Genomic DNA, 14,466 nt, shown 5'->3' with positions numbered 1-14,466 from the left:
GTAGGAGTGGCAGAGGAAAAAAAAAAGCAGGGGTTGCAGCACAATTGTAGTATTCTTTAAGATAAAGTCATCGAAGGTAATCAGTGAGAATAGCACTTTAATTGTTTCCTTTCCATTAAAGTGGCTAAGTCCATCAAGATGATGTAAATCATGACCATGGCAGAGCATTCCAGCGTGTCAAAGATGGCTACAACCACTATGACATCACCAAATGGTTAATCTTGAAGCCTTGAGCTGAGCGTTTTGGCTGTTATAATTCTAGTTCTTTGAAACCAGATATAACAAGCAAGAGTTGAATTTGAGAGAGCAAGGTAACGCCACCCTGAAGCACAGCCTGTTCCATTATCATTTCTACTGTACTTGGGACCAGAATGAATGAAATGAACATCATTCAGTAAGACTAAGAAATACATTAGATAAGTGTTTACTAAGGTCAAAGGTCAAGTGAGCAATAAGGGTGTTCTTTCCATGGACTTCTATACAAGTGTTCTATACCACTGCTGGCCATTAGAAAGAATGTAGGCTTGAGGCACCTTTGCACTGGCTTCTCTTTTCAGACCTTTTACAGATTGTGAATAGATACACATGGCCATAATACACATTTATCAGGTATACCTGTCCATCTGCTTAGGGTGGTCTAAAACTGCAGATCTACTGGAATTTTCCTGCAGAACCATCTATGATGTGTGAGCAGCAGTTGAAAATGCCTTGCTGATGCCAGAGATTAGAGGAGAATTGCTAGACTGCTTCAAGGTAATGGGAAGGCAAAGGTAACTCAAATAACCGCTCATTACAACAAAAGTATGCAGAAGAGCATCTATGATGGACTACAACAGCAGAGGAAACTGAGGCTACAATTACCACGGGCTCAACAAAAACAGAAGATTATAAAAAAATGTTACCTGGTCTGATGACTACTGATCTCTGCTGTGACACACAGCAGCAGGGTCAGAATTTAGGGTCAGAACAGTAGCACACCTTTCAGATGTGTTGTCATGGGAGATTTTAAACATGGCTGACAATCTGCAGCAACTGTGTGATGCCATCATGTCAGTATGTCCCCAAATCTCTGAGGAATGCTTCCAGAACCTTGTTGAGTGGAGCACCTCTGAGTGCAAGTTATGACGCTAAAAACCATTTAGGTTTCAAACTGAATCTTTTTGATTAGAATTTAAGGATTATTTTCCTCTGGTGAACAAAAAACAAACAGTAACATATTCCTGCTATAATTAAGTACGTAAACCAAGTTGGATTTTGCTCAGCAGGCTGACTTTAATCTTCATCTCAACAAATATTCATACAAACCTTGCTGGATAACTGTTTCCCCTGCAATATGGGTGACCGGGAACATGGCATCAAATATGTCACTGGAAGACAAAGAGAAAGGAAAAGAGAGAGAGTTAATAACGCATACCTACTATTATGCTATATTATCCCACCAGTTTTCTGAATTGTTTGCTGAGTTTCATGCACAAATATACAGTAAACACAAGACTTTTTGTGTAGGACTGGCATTATGGGAAAGACAGCAGCCATCATCACTTTGCAAACTCAATCAACAGGCAGAAAAGGCCAAAGAGACAAGCATGGGAACTCTGGGTGACCCCAATACACACTCAAACACAGAGAGAGAGAGAGAGAGAGGGAGAAGCTTGCACAAGACACATCAATCTGAATGTGTACACAACTGATTTCTTTGTCCTCATCCATATCCAGCCACACACCCATTATTTCTACTTAGTGCCATCATAAAGAACACATTTATGCCAGTTATAACACACAGTTTAGTCCAACAAACCGACCACAGTTTATTTTATCATCAGTCTACAATATTGTACTTTTTTTCACTCTCCATTTCTGAAATTGTTCATTGCCATTGTTACTACTCTGTTACTACTGGTGTTTATTTTTGTTAAATAGAAATACTAAACACATCAGAATATTATCATCACATATAAGAATTTAAACATTTCAGCCCCATGTGTCTCTTTACATTGGACCGGTACTGTGCGCAGGCTTAACAATGACTGTTTTGTTTCAGCCCATGATCAAAGCCCATATCTCAGAGTGCATCTTCCTTTAGAGGCACTGAGAAAACAAACAAAGTGATGGCTGTGTCTAAGCACTTAATTTCTGTTTCAGCCCACCAGGGAAAGCGCCTGTTAGACTGTTGCTAATCAGGCTGTTTAAATGCATGAAGCCGCAAAAGATTAGAGCTCCACTGCTGGGATGTGTTGGGACAAGAGAAAACTAAGTATCCTTCCTCTCCTCCTCTCTGCCTGCCTCACACCTTCGGGGTATATTTATCTATCTAATCAGTTGCATACCACCCCTCTCATAGAGAAATATAGGGAAAAAAAGAAAACAATAAAAGAGGGTCAGGCATATCAAAGACATACAAGACCTGCTGAGTGAATGTGGGACAAGTCAGAGCCCATTCTCAGTTATGTTTGTGTGTGTGAGCCTGTGTGTGTGTGTGTGTGTGTGTGTGTGTGTGTGTGTGTGTGTCACTGAATGTGTGCACTTGAGCCAGTCTGTCTGCATCTGAGTGGAACACTGCCTATGAAAACACACAGGTTTGCGCAAAATTATGTGTGGGTGTTGAATAAGTGTGCACTCCTAACAGTGCACAAGACTACGTAGTACTTGGAAATGAAAAGGCTTACACAGCCAAACTTACAGCACACTACAAACATTAAAAAAATGTTGCTTTGCATAAACTTTGCCATTTTAAGAAGAAAAAAGAAAGTAACGTAGGTCAACAGGTGTTGAGGAGAGATCTGAGGATGTTATTGAGTGGTTTGGAAGTGAATGGACCTGGCTGGTATTTGTTATGTGACACTGAATAAAAAGCAGACTTAAGAAGATGGATTTGGGCCAACTTCACCCACAGGTAGGCTCGGTGCGTTGCAGCTGGCCACTGACTCACGCATACTTGAGGACAAGCAGCACACACAAACACACATTCAAATAACACACTTACTCTTTGAAGTCTGCACGCACAACTAAAGGATGCCACACCCCCATACACCATAATGACGCATGCAACCAATCCACTCACAGACACACAGTTGTGTAATTTGCCCACTGATACAACAATGCAACAACATATTTTCTGATGAACACTTGCATACTGGCACTGTGACGTGACACGCTCGCTCAAACACTTTGATGATGATGATTAGTCAGTCAACATCTGCACGAGTGCCCTCAACTCTCCTTGCATCTGTGGCCACCTGTGCTTGGCGTGGACTGTGTTTATTCAGGGAGCTTTTGAGCAGTTGGTTTGAGGTTATGTGCAATTTATATTGTGTGGCTTATGAAAATAATTACTTTGGAAAATGCCAGGTTTAACAGTGTAGACCAATTTAGAGGCATTAAGTGAGAAAACATGGAGAAAGTGCTGGAAGTACTCAAAGCTCAGAACTTTTTAAGTTTTGACAAAACTAGGCACATAAATGGCATCATGGTTAGATTCAGCTGTGGTGGTGATGCGTTGTTGATCACACGGGGCACGGCTAAGGAGGATGGGCAAGACTGGCCCACACTGCCACAGCAAGAGGATCAAAGGCAGTAAACTTGAGTTTACCTAATTACACTTGACCGCCTCTCTCCATCCACTCAGTACATGCATCAGTGAGCGCAACAAAGATGCATATGGAGGTAATTACTTCCCCTTGTCTCTACCCGTCTCTCTTTCCCTTTCTTCGTCCATGTCGGTTCCTGCTCGGTTTTTCTCTACATCTCCCATCTCAGTTACCCCTTTCTTCCTTGTAATTCTCTTGCTGCCCCACCCATTTCCCCATCTCTCGGTCTATCACCCCCTCTCTGCGTGTCTCAAATGAAGTGATTAATCTTGTCCTTTCCGCTACCTGTAGCCCCTCTGACCTTATGAAAAGGCAGAGCAACCCCACTAACAATGAGTGTGCTGTTCTGACAGAGACAGATAGAAGGAGAAAGAGGCAGAAAGAGACCCTGTAGACTGTGACGGGCCTAGGAAGCTCACCTCCACCCAATGGAGGGAGACAAAGCTTCTGTCATGGTTGAGCTATGTGGAGATTCTTCCTTAAAACACACACACATGGATAATCATTCACTCGTCCATGTGTACAGTGTTAAAACAGACCAAAAATTTCATTCATGTAAAAAAACCCAGATGTTAATTACGCTGGTAACACTGTCACATTAGTTTGATCTCATCTGAATTTTTACCATATGTCCAAACACACACACACACACACAAGTCATGTGCAGCTGACATCATATGGATGGCACATTGCCCATATGTGTCTGTTTGTAGTGCCAGAAGCAGGTGGAGATGACACCTGTGGAATAATGTGAGCATAAAAATAAAGCAGCAGTTCAAGTTCAAAGCAGGGACCGCTAAGGCCAACAGATCAGCACTTTTATCTAACAGCCTGCATTAAGCTGTGTTGCGCTGAATGTGAAAGGTTGCAACATGTACGCACATTGAGCATGTGAATTCATGCATGTACTGTGTACTGTACATGCAGTTGTGACAGGAAAAGCTTTTACGCTCCTTCACCCTCAGACATGCCCTCAAAAGTTCAGCAACAGCCTATTATTGTTCTCAAACACCCATAAAAATGTGGTTAGCTTGGAGGGATTCAGTCATTAATAAAATAAAATTAAGCGCTACTTGTTGTAGCTGGACTGCTTGTTGTTCTTACAGGTTGACAATGACAGACTCCCTCTTCGCTCTCCTCTTCCCTCCTTTTTAATCTCTTCTACAGCCCAAATGTTTATTTGTTCAGCAGCAGACATCTTATCTTTACATTACTACATCAACACACAGCGCTGCCATTATACCATTAACACCAAAGGCCTCTTTAGGGGCACGGCATGCCGCCACGTCTTTGTGTTTCTTAATGGGCCGCAGAATGTTGAGTTACACAAGTCCTTAATGGGGAGCCCATCCAGTATGCTCTTTGTCTGGGTAGGAGAGGTTTTGCAATATCTGAAATAATCAACAACTCCACCACATACGGGAACTTCCCTGCTCCAAGTTGCGTCTCAGCTTGGCAGCAATGTGCCACTGGTTTGGCTGTTGCAGCGTTCATGCCGTAAGTGCTTGAAGGATTAATTTCCACTGCCACAGTTGATAGTAATTCAGACTGCTGACTCTGGCAAACCAGAACAATAGTCTTTGTTTTGCGAGTCTAATCATTTCCATTATATAAGCAATGATCTGGGGACACCAAATGTACACTGGCAATGAAAGTTAAAAAATGACTTCCTATGGTAAGACATGTTACAGCCACTAAGATGCAAGTGAAAGCAGTGAGATGGAAATGCACCAGAGACAATGCCAACATCATTATTCAGGTTATATGGCTGTACTGTCTGCAATTTGGCGTCCAGAACAAATTTCTTCTTCAGGGACAACAAAGTAAAGTAAAGTAAAGACTGTATGCTGCGTACATACTAGTCAACAGAAATTAAGCCACTAAGGGGCAGGTTGCTTAGAATAATACACACAACTGCTCTGAGTTGGCAGCTCAGCCAACAGTCAGGATGATGTGTAAAGCAGGATATTCACAAATATGATCATATGCATGTAAAATTTAAGTTTTATAAACACCATAATAAGCTAGAAAACCGCTCTGTGAGGCTGACTAAGCATTGTGACATTTAATGTTAGGCACACACAGCCAGCGTTCCTACCATTACCTTTGACACAATTACTTCTTTAAAAAAAAAGTACAGTTCATCTGTAATTACATCAACATGAAAGCACATTCCCTGACAACAAGCAACAGTATGAGAGAGTGAATGAGAGATAAAAAGGAAGAGATGAGGAAGGATTAATCATAAAGCAATGAAGCATTCAAGGAGAATATTTATGACATAAAAGCTCCAAGCACGCTCCCTTATTCATCACGAAGCACCACCAGCAAGTGGAAGAACCAGGTCATGCCAGCTGCTGCCAATTTCTTCACACTGGCCTTGAGACTCCTAAGGAAACTGTGTCTTATTTGATCAAAACAAACCACAGATATCCCCTCCAACCAAATCAAAAGTGTAATGAATGGCAGTACAAGAGCAGGCTAAACATACTCAAAGATTTTATTCTATTTATAGTATAAAAGTTACACTATAAGTAGTATAGTATGTAAGTGTATATTAAATTTAAAGCTATAATACTTAAACATAAAATTATATGCAATGTTGAACATTTCCACTGCAATTTTAACAATTATTTTTCAACATTTTACACCTACTGGGATGATTGGACCTGAGTACACACGGAAACCTTGCAGCACAGCACAGAGGTGGTCCCAGCCATTCATGCATGGACATAACAGGTCATGGCTAGTGACAATGAGCACTTAGGGATGGTCAACAATGTGGGAGAGGAGGATGCCAAAGGTAGATGACAGGGGAGAGAAAACCTTCATTTTTTCTCCATTTCTCCATACAATTTAACAGACTAATATTTTTATTTTAAAGATCTGGTGCAGTCTCACATTCACATGGTTTGAAGACTCAGATAGCGTGCAATTTAAATAGTGGAAACCAACAGAGGCAATGCAGTCCACTGTGTTAAACTCACACCTGGCTCTACAGGTTTACAAGGGGTGTAAACGTGAATGCATCCTGTTGCTTAAAAACGTAAACGTGTCCCAGTATGTACACACTAGAGAATCTAACCACCTAAGGGCCAGTGCATTTATGCTGGTGATCTGGTTGACCTGCAGACTTTTACTGAAATGCTGATGAAGGAAACTGTCATTTATGCACCCTGCACTGATTGGACCACCTCAGAGAAAAAAAGAAGGGGTTGAAGACAGACTGTTAAAGTCTAAGCATGTATTTAGGCTCCTAAATCCAATTTATGTGAATTTAAATGTACTCAAATGCCATGGTAAGGCAACATGATTTAAATTAGTTGTGTTTACTTTTTACTTTCAGACATGTTACACAATTTGACATTTATTGACAGTGTAGGTGAAGTACAAACTGAACATCAATGTTACTTTATAAGAGCAAAACTTTTCTGATTCTGAACTGTCAAAAACATACTCGGCTAGTGAGCAAACTACACAGAGTGTTTGACAAAGATGTGATATACAAAGTGCCATCATGCAACTGCACTGCTCATGCTTTGGATCCAATCCATTGAAAACCACATTTTTATAACAGAAGTTGTGCATTAGTCCAGTTACAGAACGAGGATACAGCAGAGGAAACTACTGTAAAATCCACCTTATACAACTTTAGACCCCAGCAGTCATTCTCCCAACTGACACAAAAAATGACAAAAGGAACAAATAAGTAAGAGCCCATGTTACTATGGTAACAGGGACAAAAAGCCAGTCTGGAGGAAAAGTCTAACAGACACAGTAGCTTTCCTTAAACCTTTGAACTTAATTGAGTCAGTCGGATAAAATATCAGGTTTAACTGAACTGGAACTGGCGCCTTAAACCCTGCCAGACTGTGGATGTCCATTTCAGATGGACCAATATGGCCTTATCACCTTCTCACATGCCTGGGACCTACAATAGCACCAGTTATTTCCTCTCACCTTATTTCTTCTTGCACAGCGATGTGAAGGTTTAGCAAGAGAAACCACAGAGTCAAGTTTCTTTATGAGTTTTGAGAAGCATCCAGCAGAAACAGGGAGTACCAGACAACTTGGGACTTCTACCAGACCAAGCTTAATCAACACCTTGTTAACACACTTGTTTTTAAATAAACATGCAAACATATACTCATATACGTGCTTACAAACCCTATTTAATGAGAATTTCCAAAGGTCTTAAGAGCTACGAGTGATAATTGTGTAAAAGTAGAGCAATCTCATTTCCCCTCCATTACTGCTGCTTCAAACGCTCTCTCTCCCAGCACGCACAGAGCAAAGGTATACACACTTGGGTTGTTATCAGGAAGGTGAGAGCCAGTGTTTCATGGCAGAGGAAGAAAGAACCAGACTTAGGAGAAAGAGTAAGAAGTTGATGGGAAGATGTGAGAAGAAAATAGGATGTATAACTTTGGCTGTTTCTTCAATGTTAATTTATGCCCCAAACTTCAAAAAGTTTATAATTGTAACTTTTTTTTTATTTTATTACAGGAAAACGCTGAATGATTTCCAGGGGAAAGTAGCAGTGATATATCAAATGCTTTTTCTCCTTCTTTACTGCATCTTGTTTTCCAAATCTGAGCTGGATTAAGAAAATTGATTAAAACTTAGCATTCGATTAAATTTCTGACTATATTGGTAGTTTTCTGGTGGCACTGGAAGAGAATTCCTGGCAAACTTTTAATGGCCCACTGTGTGTATTGTACTGTGTGTAAATGTGACAGGCTGTCTTGCAGGCATACCTGATGAGCCAACACATACCACCTGCTGATGCAGTCATGATGTCAGCCTAAAAACATCAAACTTGTCCAACCCTGCTGCCTCGCCCTTTCTCTCTTTTCCTTCCTGGATTTTCTCAGTATTCTAGTTAGGCTACTGAGCTCCTGCTACACTGTATTAAAACTTATTTTCTCCCCTGCTTATTTTAACTAAGTTTCATCATCCTGTCAGTGCAACTCACATTTTCAGTACTGGATTTTCACACCTGCCTAATGCCCCCTTTCTCTGTTCATCGCCACAGGGCAGGAAAAAGCGAGCTCGTCCTCCACTTGAAGAGAAAAAAGGGTCAGGCTGAATCAGGTGCTGACAGGACTAAGCCTCTGCCTCTCTGATGTGTCTACAGGGTAAATGTCACTGGAATGAGTGAAAGAGAGAGAGTGAGCCGTACTCTTTTCCTCTCCCAGCGTGCACAGACACACGTAATTATACTGAATGCACACAAATAATACAGTGTAAAGCTAAAATAACCCTATACATTTTGCAGAGAAGCCAAGAGCCATTTCTCTAATACTCACACACATACACGCATGCACATGTAATCTTGACATGTTGCCTAACATCAAAAGGCTCACCGCTGTCCTGCGGGCATGTCTTTTCCTTTCCACTCTCCTTCGCACTCCCCTTCCTCTGTCCCTCCCACCTTGCAGAAGACAAGAGCTAAAACAAGATAAGCATTTGAGAAGCAGATCAGGATGCAAACTGTCCTTTGTTGGGGTTTAAACCTGAGAGGTGTTTACACAACATTGCACATTACATATACGTGCTCGAACACATGAATGAAGTAGAGACAAAACTCTGAAAACAACCTGGGGGCCCTAAGCAAGATCAGATCACTAGGAGGAAAAAAGTAAAGGAGGAACTACAAAGGACTGAAGGACTGTGGTGTTTACCATAGTGTGTGTGTGGTTATAATTATCTACCTTCACAATGGGCAGTGATGTCATGGTGCACTGGGTGCTTCAGAGGAGAGACATTCAGTAGCTGACATCTGACTGACGTAAGGCCTTTCCAGCTGTAAAAAGCGCAGCCACCTACCAACTTGTATATAATATGCTAAAACTATGGAATGCACAAATGTTAGACAATTATTAACCAGAAACAAACAGAACACTTCACTCGATACGAGTTTTCACTGAACCTTCCAAATAGGGAAATCATGTGTAATCAGAAATACTCATTATCCTTGATATCCTCCACTTGGTAGTGGCACTGTAGTTTAGTGGTTCACACATCTGCCTACCAAGCAAAAGATCCCCATTTCAATCCTGGGAGGAGACACAAATCCCTTTGGTTTTGTGGCAGGAAGAGCATCTGGTGTAAAAATCTGCCAAATCAAACATGTGGAGCGACCCGCTGTGGCGACCCCTTGTGAATACGGGAGCAGCTGAAATTGGGTTTCTTCTGCACTCTACTTGATGCCCTAAATTAATATTCCAACTTTTCTGGCTTGAAGCATTCTGGCTATCAAAACACCAAATTCAAGGGAGTAGGTATAAAATGTTCTTTCAACCTAGAATTTATCAACACTAAAGGAACCCAAAAGTGAGAGAGAGAAGATGCTGACATCAACAATTTAAAAATTAAATACATTTGTCAGTTTAGGATTCCGTCCTGAAAATTGACAGGAAATTGTATGAACCATTCTCAATTTTTATTATCAGTGTTTTTCCTGTATTAGGAACGGATATACTCTCTGTTTTTCGCCTTCTATTCCTCTCTCTCAAATAAAATCATGTGAAAAAGAAAGTTTTTAAACTCTATGCAAAGCTGTAAGTACACTGTTACTGCTTCCATGGGAATAAACATGGTAAGTAGCAGCCAGATGCTGTTAATCAAATGCACGTCATTAACTGTTCATCAGCAAATGTGAGCACCTCTATAAAAGCAGACATTTTGGCAGTTTGCTGTGCTGGAGCATTCAGGTGTGCACCATAATCTTCCCAGGAGTGGACGTCCCAGTAAAAAGTCAGACCGTGCAAAGCTAAGAGAAACTGCAAAAATCCCAAGAGTCCCCATCTCAGACTCTACAGGCCTCAGTACAATTAGAGAGAGACTGAACAAGTATGGCCTGTTTGGAGGATCTCCAAGAGAAAGCCTTCTCTCGCTAAAAAGAACATTGCAGCAGAGCTTGTGTTTGTAAAGCTGCAAAACTTCTGGAACAATGTCCTTTGGACAGACAAGACCAAAATTGAGATACCTGATTATAATACACAGCATCAGGTTCGGCAAAAACCAAACACAGCATATCAGCACAAACACTTTGAACCACAGAAAGCATAGTGGTGGAGGAGTGATGATATGGGCTTGTTTTGAGGCCACAGGACCTGAGCACCTTGCAGTCACTGATTTGACCACTAACTCTTCTGTATACCAAAGTATTGTACAGTCAAATATGACAGCTAAAGCCAAAATTGGGTGATGCAACAGGATATCACATAATTTTGGCTAAAAAAAGAAGAAATCATGATGTTGAAATGGCACAGTTAAAAGTTCAAACCTCATCTGGACTGAAATGCGGTAGCAAGAGAGCTCTGCATGAACGAATGCCCACAAACCTCAATGAATTGAGGCAATGTTGTAAAGAAGAGTGGGCAAAAATAATGTAAGAGACTGAAAAAGTCATACAGAAAACAGTTGCATCAAGTTACTGCTGCTAAAGGTAGTTCTAAAAACTACTGAATCATGGGTCGTACTTTTTTACAGGACTGCACATACAGATTTGTCTTTATTTCTGCCCTTACACTGCTATACAAGATACAGTCTTGCAAGCTGTAAATTGATGACATGCAAATGATTTTTTCAAGTACTCATTGTGTACAAAAAAGCAATTTTAACACATTTAACTGAGCAAGCACGACAACCCGCTTGATAGCTCTGTTCTTTGATCTTAAATCATTAGAGGAAAATATTTCCTAAAAAGATAAACCACTGTACTGTGGCTTAAATTATGCTAAACAACCTCTATGAGATGTCCCATACTGTAGCTTATCAAGCATGCAAATGGGCCAAGTGCATCTAGTCTAAATAAATCTCAAAGAGAGTGACACCATCAAACCAATGAAGAGGTCATGGGAGAATTAACACACTATAACAAGACTGTTGTCTGTTCCTGTGCACTGGAATCTATCGCACTAGCATAGACAAAGCAGACGGGATGTATACAATAGGAGGCCATGGGCCAACTGAGCCTCTTCTGTAAGGCGCTGGGCTGCTCTGTCACAATGTGGTGGTCAGTGTGTGGGCAGTATTTTGGGAATGGCTGAGCTATAAAGGCACTGAAGGGTTGCAGGAACATCATGTCCACACAGCAGGGGCAAGCACTTGCTACAGTGACATCCACAAGCCCACTTTTACCCTACGAATGTGTTCACATGAAATGAAACCTGACACTGTGCACAATAATAAATGACCTTAGGTACTGTTAATCATTATGGTATGCACACAGAGGCCTAAAAGTGCCAACTTCTTTGGTCCTCTTCACCACTTATGAGCCTAATTCCGTACAGAGACACTGCAAACAACTCCTTGCTTCTTCCACTGTGGACATTTGATGTAACTGATGCTCAGGTCCAAAATATAACTGTTTTACTTTACTCCAGCACAAACATGGATATGCAGTAATGCATTCATGCATGAAAAGAAACACAAATGCACAGCCCAAATTTGTTTGTTTTGTTTTTTGTAATCATTACGTACATGCACACAAAAACTCCACACACCTGCAAACACACAAAAGACATAATCATACCAACATCCTCACAGTGATGTTATAAGCAGATGAAAGGGCAGAGAAGAATTATGCGAGTTGGAAAACAGTCCTGCACAGACTCTGGGGTACATCTTGGAGGGAACACAGCTTTCTTTAGACACCATTACTACTCTATTACTCACTACTTTATGAAGAATTTGATGAGAATTGGATGAAGTGAAGGACGGAGAGAGATGCCGGGTTGGAAGAGGCAGCAAGGGAAAGGTTGGGGAGACAGAGAGAGTATGAGAGAGGACAGAAGTTTCCAGCTTTCTGTGCGGATGACTGTGTTTAACTGTGTTTGTGCATGCATGTGTGCACTTTCTGACGTGCATAGCTGGATGTTTATCTGCGCTAGCATGCAAACAAAAAGCCTGGCTGATATGGACTTCCTACGAACGATATGTTTTAGTGTGTGCACTGTTTTTGTATGGGCATAAAGGTGAAGTTGCCTCAGCTGAAGCAAAGATGTGATATGCTGGGGGAGGTGAGACTAGCCTGCTAGTTTGCTAAGGGTTGGATGGTAGTGGGGATGGTTGGGGTTCAGTCAGGCCTGCAGGTCTCCTGTGGTGAGTGACCTCATCGCCTGGCCCCTGGTATTGTGGCAGCAGCACAAAGCCATGCAGGGGACAGATAGAAGACTACACATGAATGTGGGGGAGGGAGTGGATGTGAGTGTAGAAGAAGATGCGAATGAGCCTGCATGACTGAGAGAGGGAGCAAAACAGGAAGAGAAAAACGTAAAGACAGAGAAAGTAGTGAATTCTGAAAAGGCGGGGGAACGGAAGACCACCAGGCTCTCAGGGAAAACAAGCATAAAGACACACAGAGTGTCAATGAGGGGACCAACAAGACAGGAAATACAAACACATTCAAACAAACAGACTAAACAGCACACAACACAAACCTGCTAATTTGTTCACACTGTGTACTGCCCACCATAAAATACAAATCATAGACAGTCAAACATCCTCATTTTTCTTCACCCGAACACACAAAGAGACACGTCCTCACAATCATGGGAAAAGACACGCAAAGTCAATGGGATACTTCCTCAATAGTCCTAAAATCTTGAGAAAAAGAGATTTGGGTGTGAGAAGACTCCCACACAGTCATCCACGTAGCACTTTATTCTACATCCTGTTTACCCTACACTGCCCGGAAGTCCGCTGGGGTCACCTAATACAAGTGTGCATGACTATAGGCAGACACACATCTTGTATGTTTCCAGTACAACAAGTGTATCTGTCCGAGGAAAAAAAAGCAATGAGCCCAATGACTGTTATTACCTCTTTTATCTCTGTGTGGCAAAAACACCCCCTAGGGGCTGCAATGTGGTAACAACATACTCAGCTTCACTAAGTGGATGCTCATGTAGGAACTGTGTAGATGAATTGTGTGTCACATTTTAGCAAAACACCCTTTGTAATTTTAGAAACATCTTCCGTGTATAACAGATATTAACACACTGTAGCACAAAGCCCAATTTCCACATCAGATCAGCTGAGCTATCACATATGACGATGACAGTTATGATCATCTGATTAGGTCAGACAGTACACTATCTCCTCTTGCATCCTCTCCGTTGCTTTGTCCATTCACACGGGCCTTAAATAAACTTCCGCTGGAACACAAGAGGAGACAGAGCTCCCTGAGGCCCTTTTAGTGCCTTTCCCTCTGCTCTTGTTTATATGTTTAAGTTTTCTGTCGCTTGCTAATTTATCTGTTAGTTTTTTCACTTCACACAGAGTCTCTCTTTCTCTCATACACACACACACACACACACACACAAAGAAAAAGACTGCCCGTAGACTAAAGATGTTCCCTGTCCATCAGCAGGGGCTGGTTGGGAAGGTGCAGAGGTCAGGGTTTAAGGGCCAAAGGCCATCTAATGAGTCACTTCATCAACTCATTACTCAACTAGTTAATTTGAGGATTAAAGCAGGCAGGATGAGGTAAGCACCACCTCTTTAAAACCCTGCTCTCCCCCCATTGTAACCTTAAATTTTAACTGCTATTGTTTTGTTGTTGTGCATGTTGTGCTTCTTGTGGTTAGAAGTAAACCAGTTTTAGTTCTGGAGTATCATTTTGAGGTTGGTTTTTTTCCAGTTTCTGGTTCTCTACTTATCAGAGATAAAGAGCAGCTTTTGCTTGAATTACATTCAGGTCCTGACCTGAGAAGATTTAACAACTCCTGTTAGCAGATGGCAATGTTATTTTAAAATACTACAAACCGTGCCAAGTCAGCTAAAGAAATGGGATAAACAGGGTTTCCTCATGCCTGCCAGACTATTTATGTGGATAGTAAGAGAGCGTGGTTTCTACTATGTGCACTGT

General features: G+C 41.4%; 1 protein-coding gene across 3 annotated transcripts in view; it reads right to left on the bottom strand.

The window, feature by feature from the left end:
* The window catches only part of prkar1b (protein kinase, cAMP-dependent, regulatory, type I, beta), a 66,822-nt gene that overhangs the window by 25,350 nt on the left and 27,006 nt on the right, over positions 1-14,466 (bottom strand). For all 3 annotated transcript variants that reach the window (XM_040050031.1, XM_040050039.1, XM_040050047.1), the window contains one exon: positions 1,306-1,367. In XM_040050031.1, coding sequence (XP_039905965.1) covers positions 1,306-1,367 — 62 coding nt within the window. The remainder of the gene's footprint in view (positions 1-1,305; positions 1,368-14,466) is intronic.

Source organism: Simochromis diagramma, unplaced genomic scaffold (assembly GCF_900408965.1).
Source record: "Simochromis diagramma unplaced genomic scaffold, fSimDia1.1 OVJJ01000321.1, whole genome shotgun sequence".
Classification (NCBI taxonomy): domain Eukaryota; kingdom Metazoa; phylum Chordata; class Actinopteri; order Cichliformes; family Cichlidae; genus Simochromis; species Simochromis diagramma.
The sequence above is the reverse complement of the archived record's forward strand: the minus strand, read 5'-3'. Positions and strand labels throughout refer to the sequence as shown.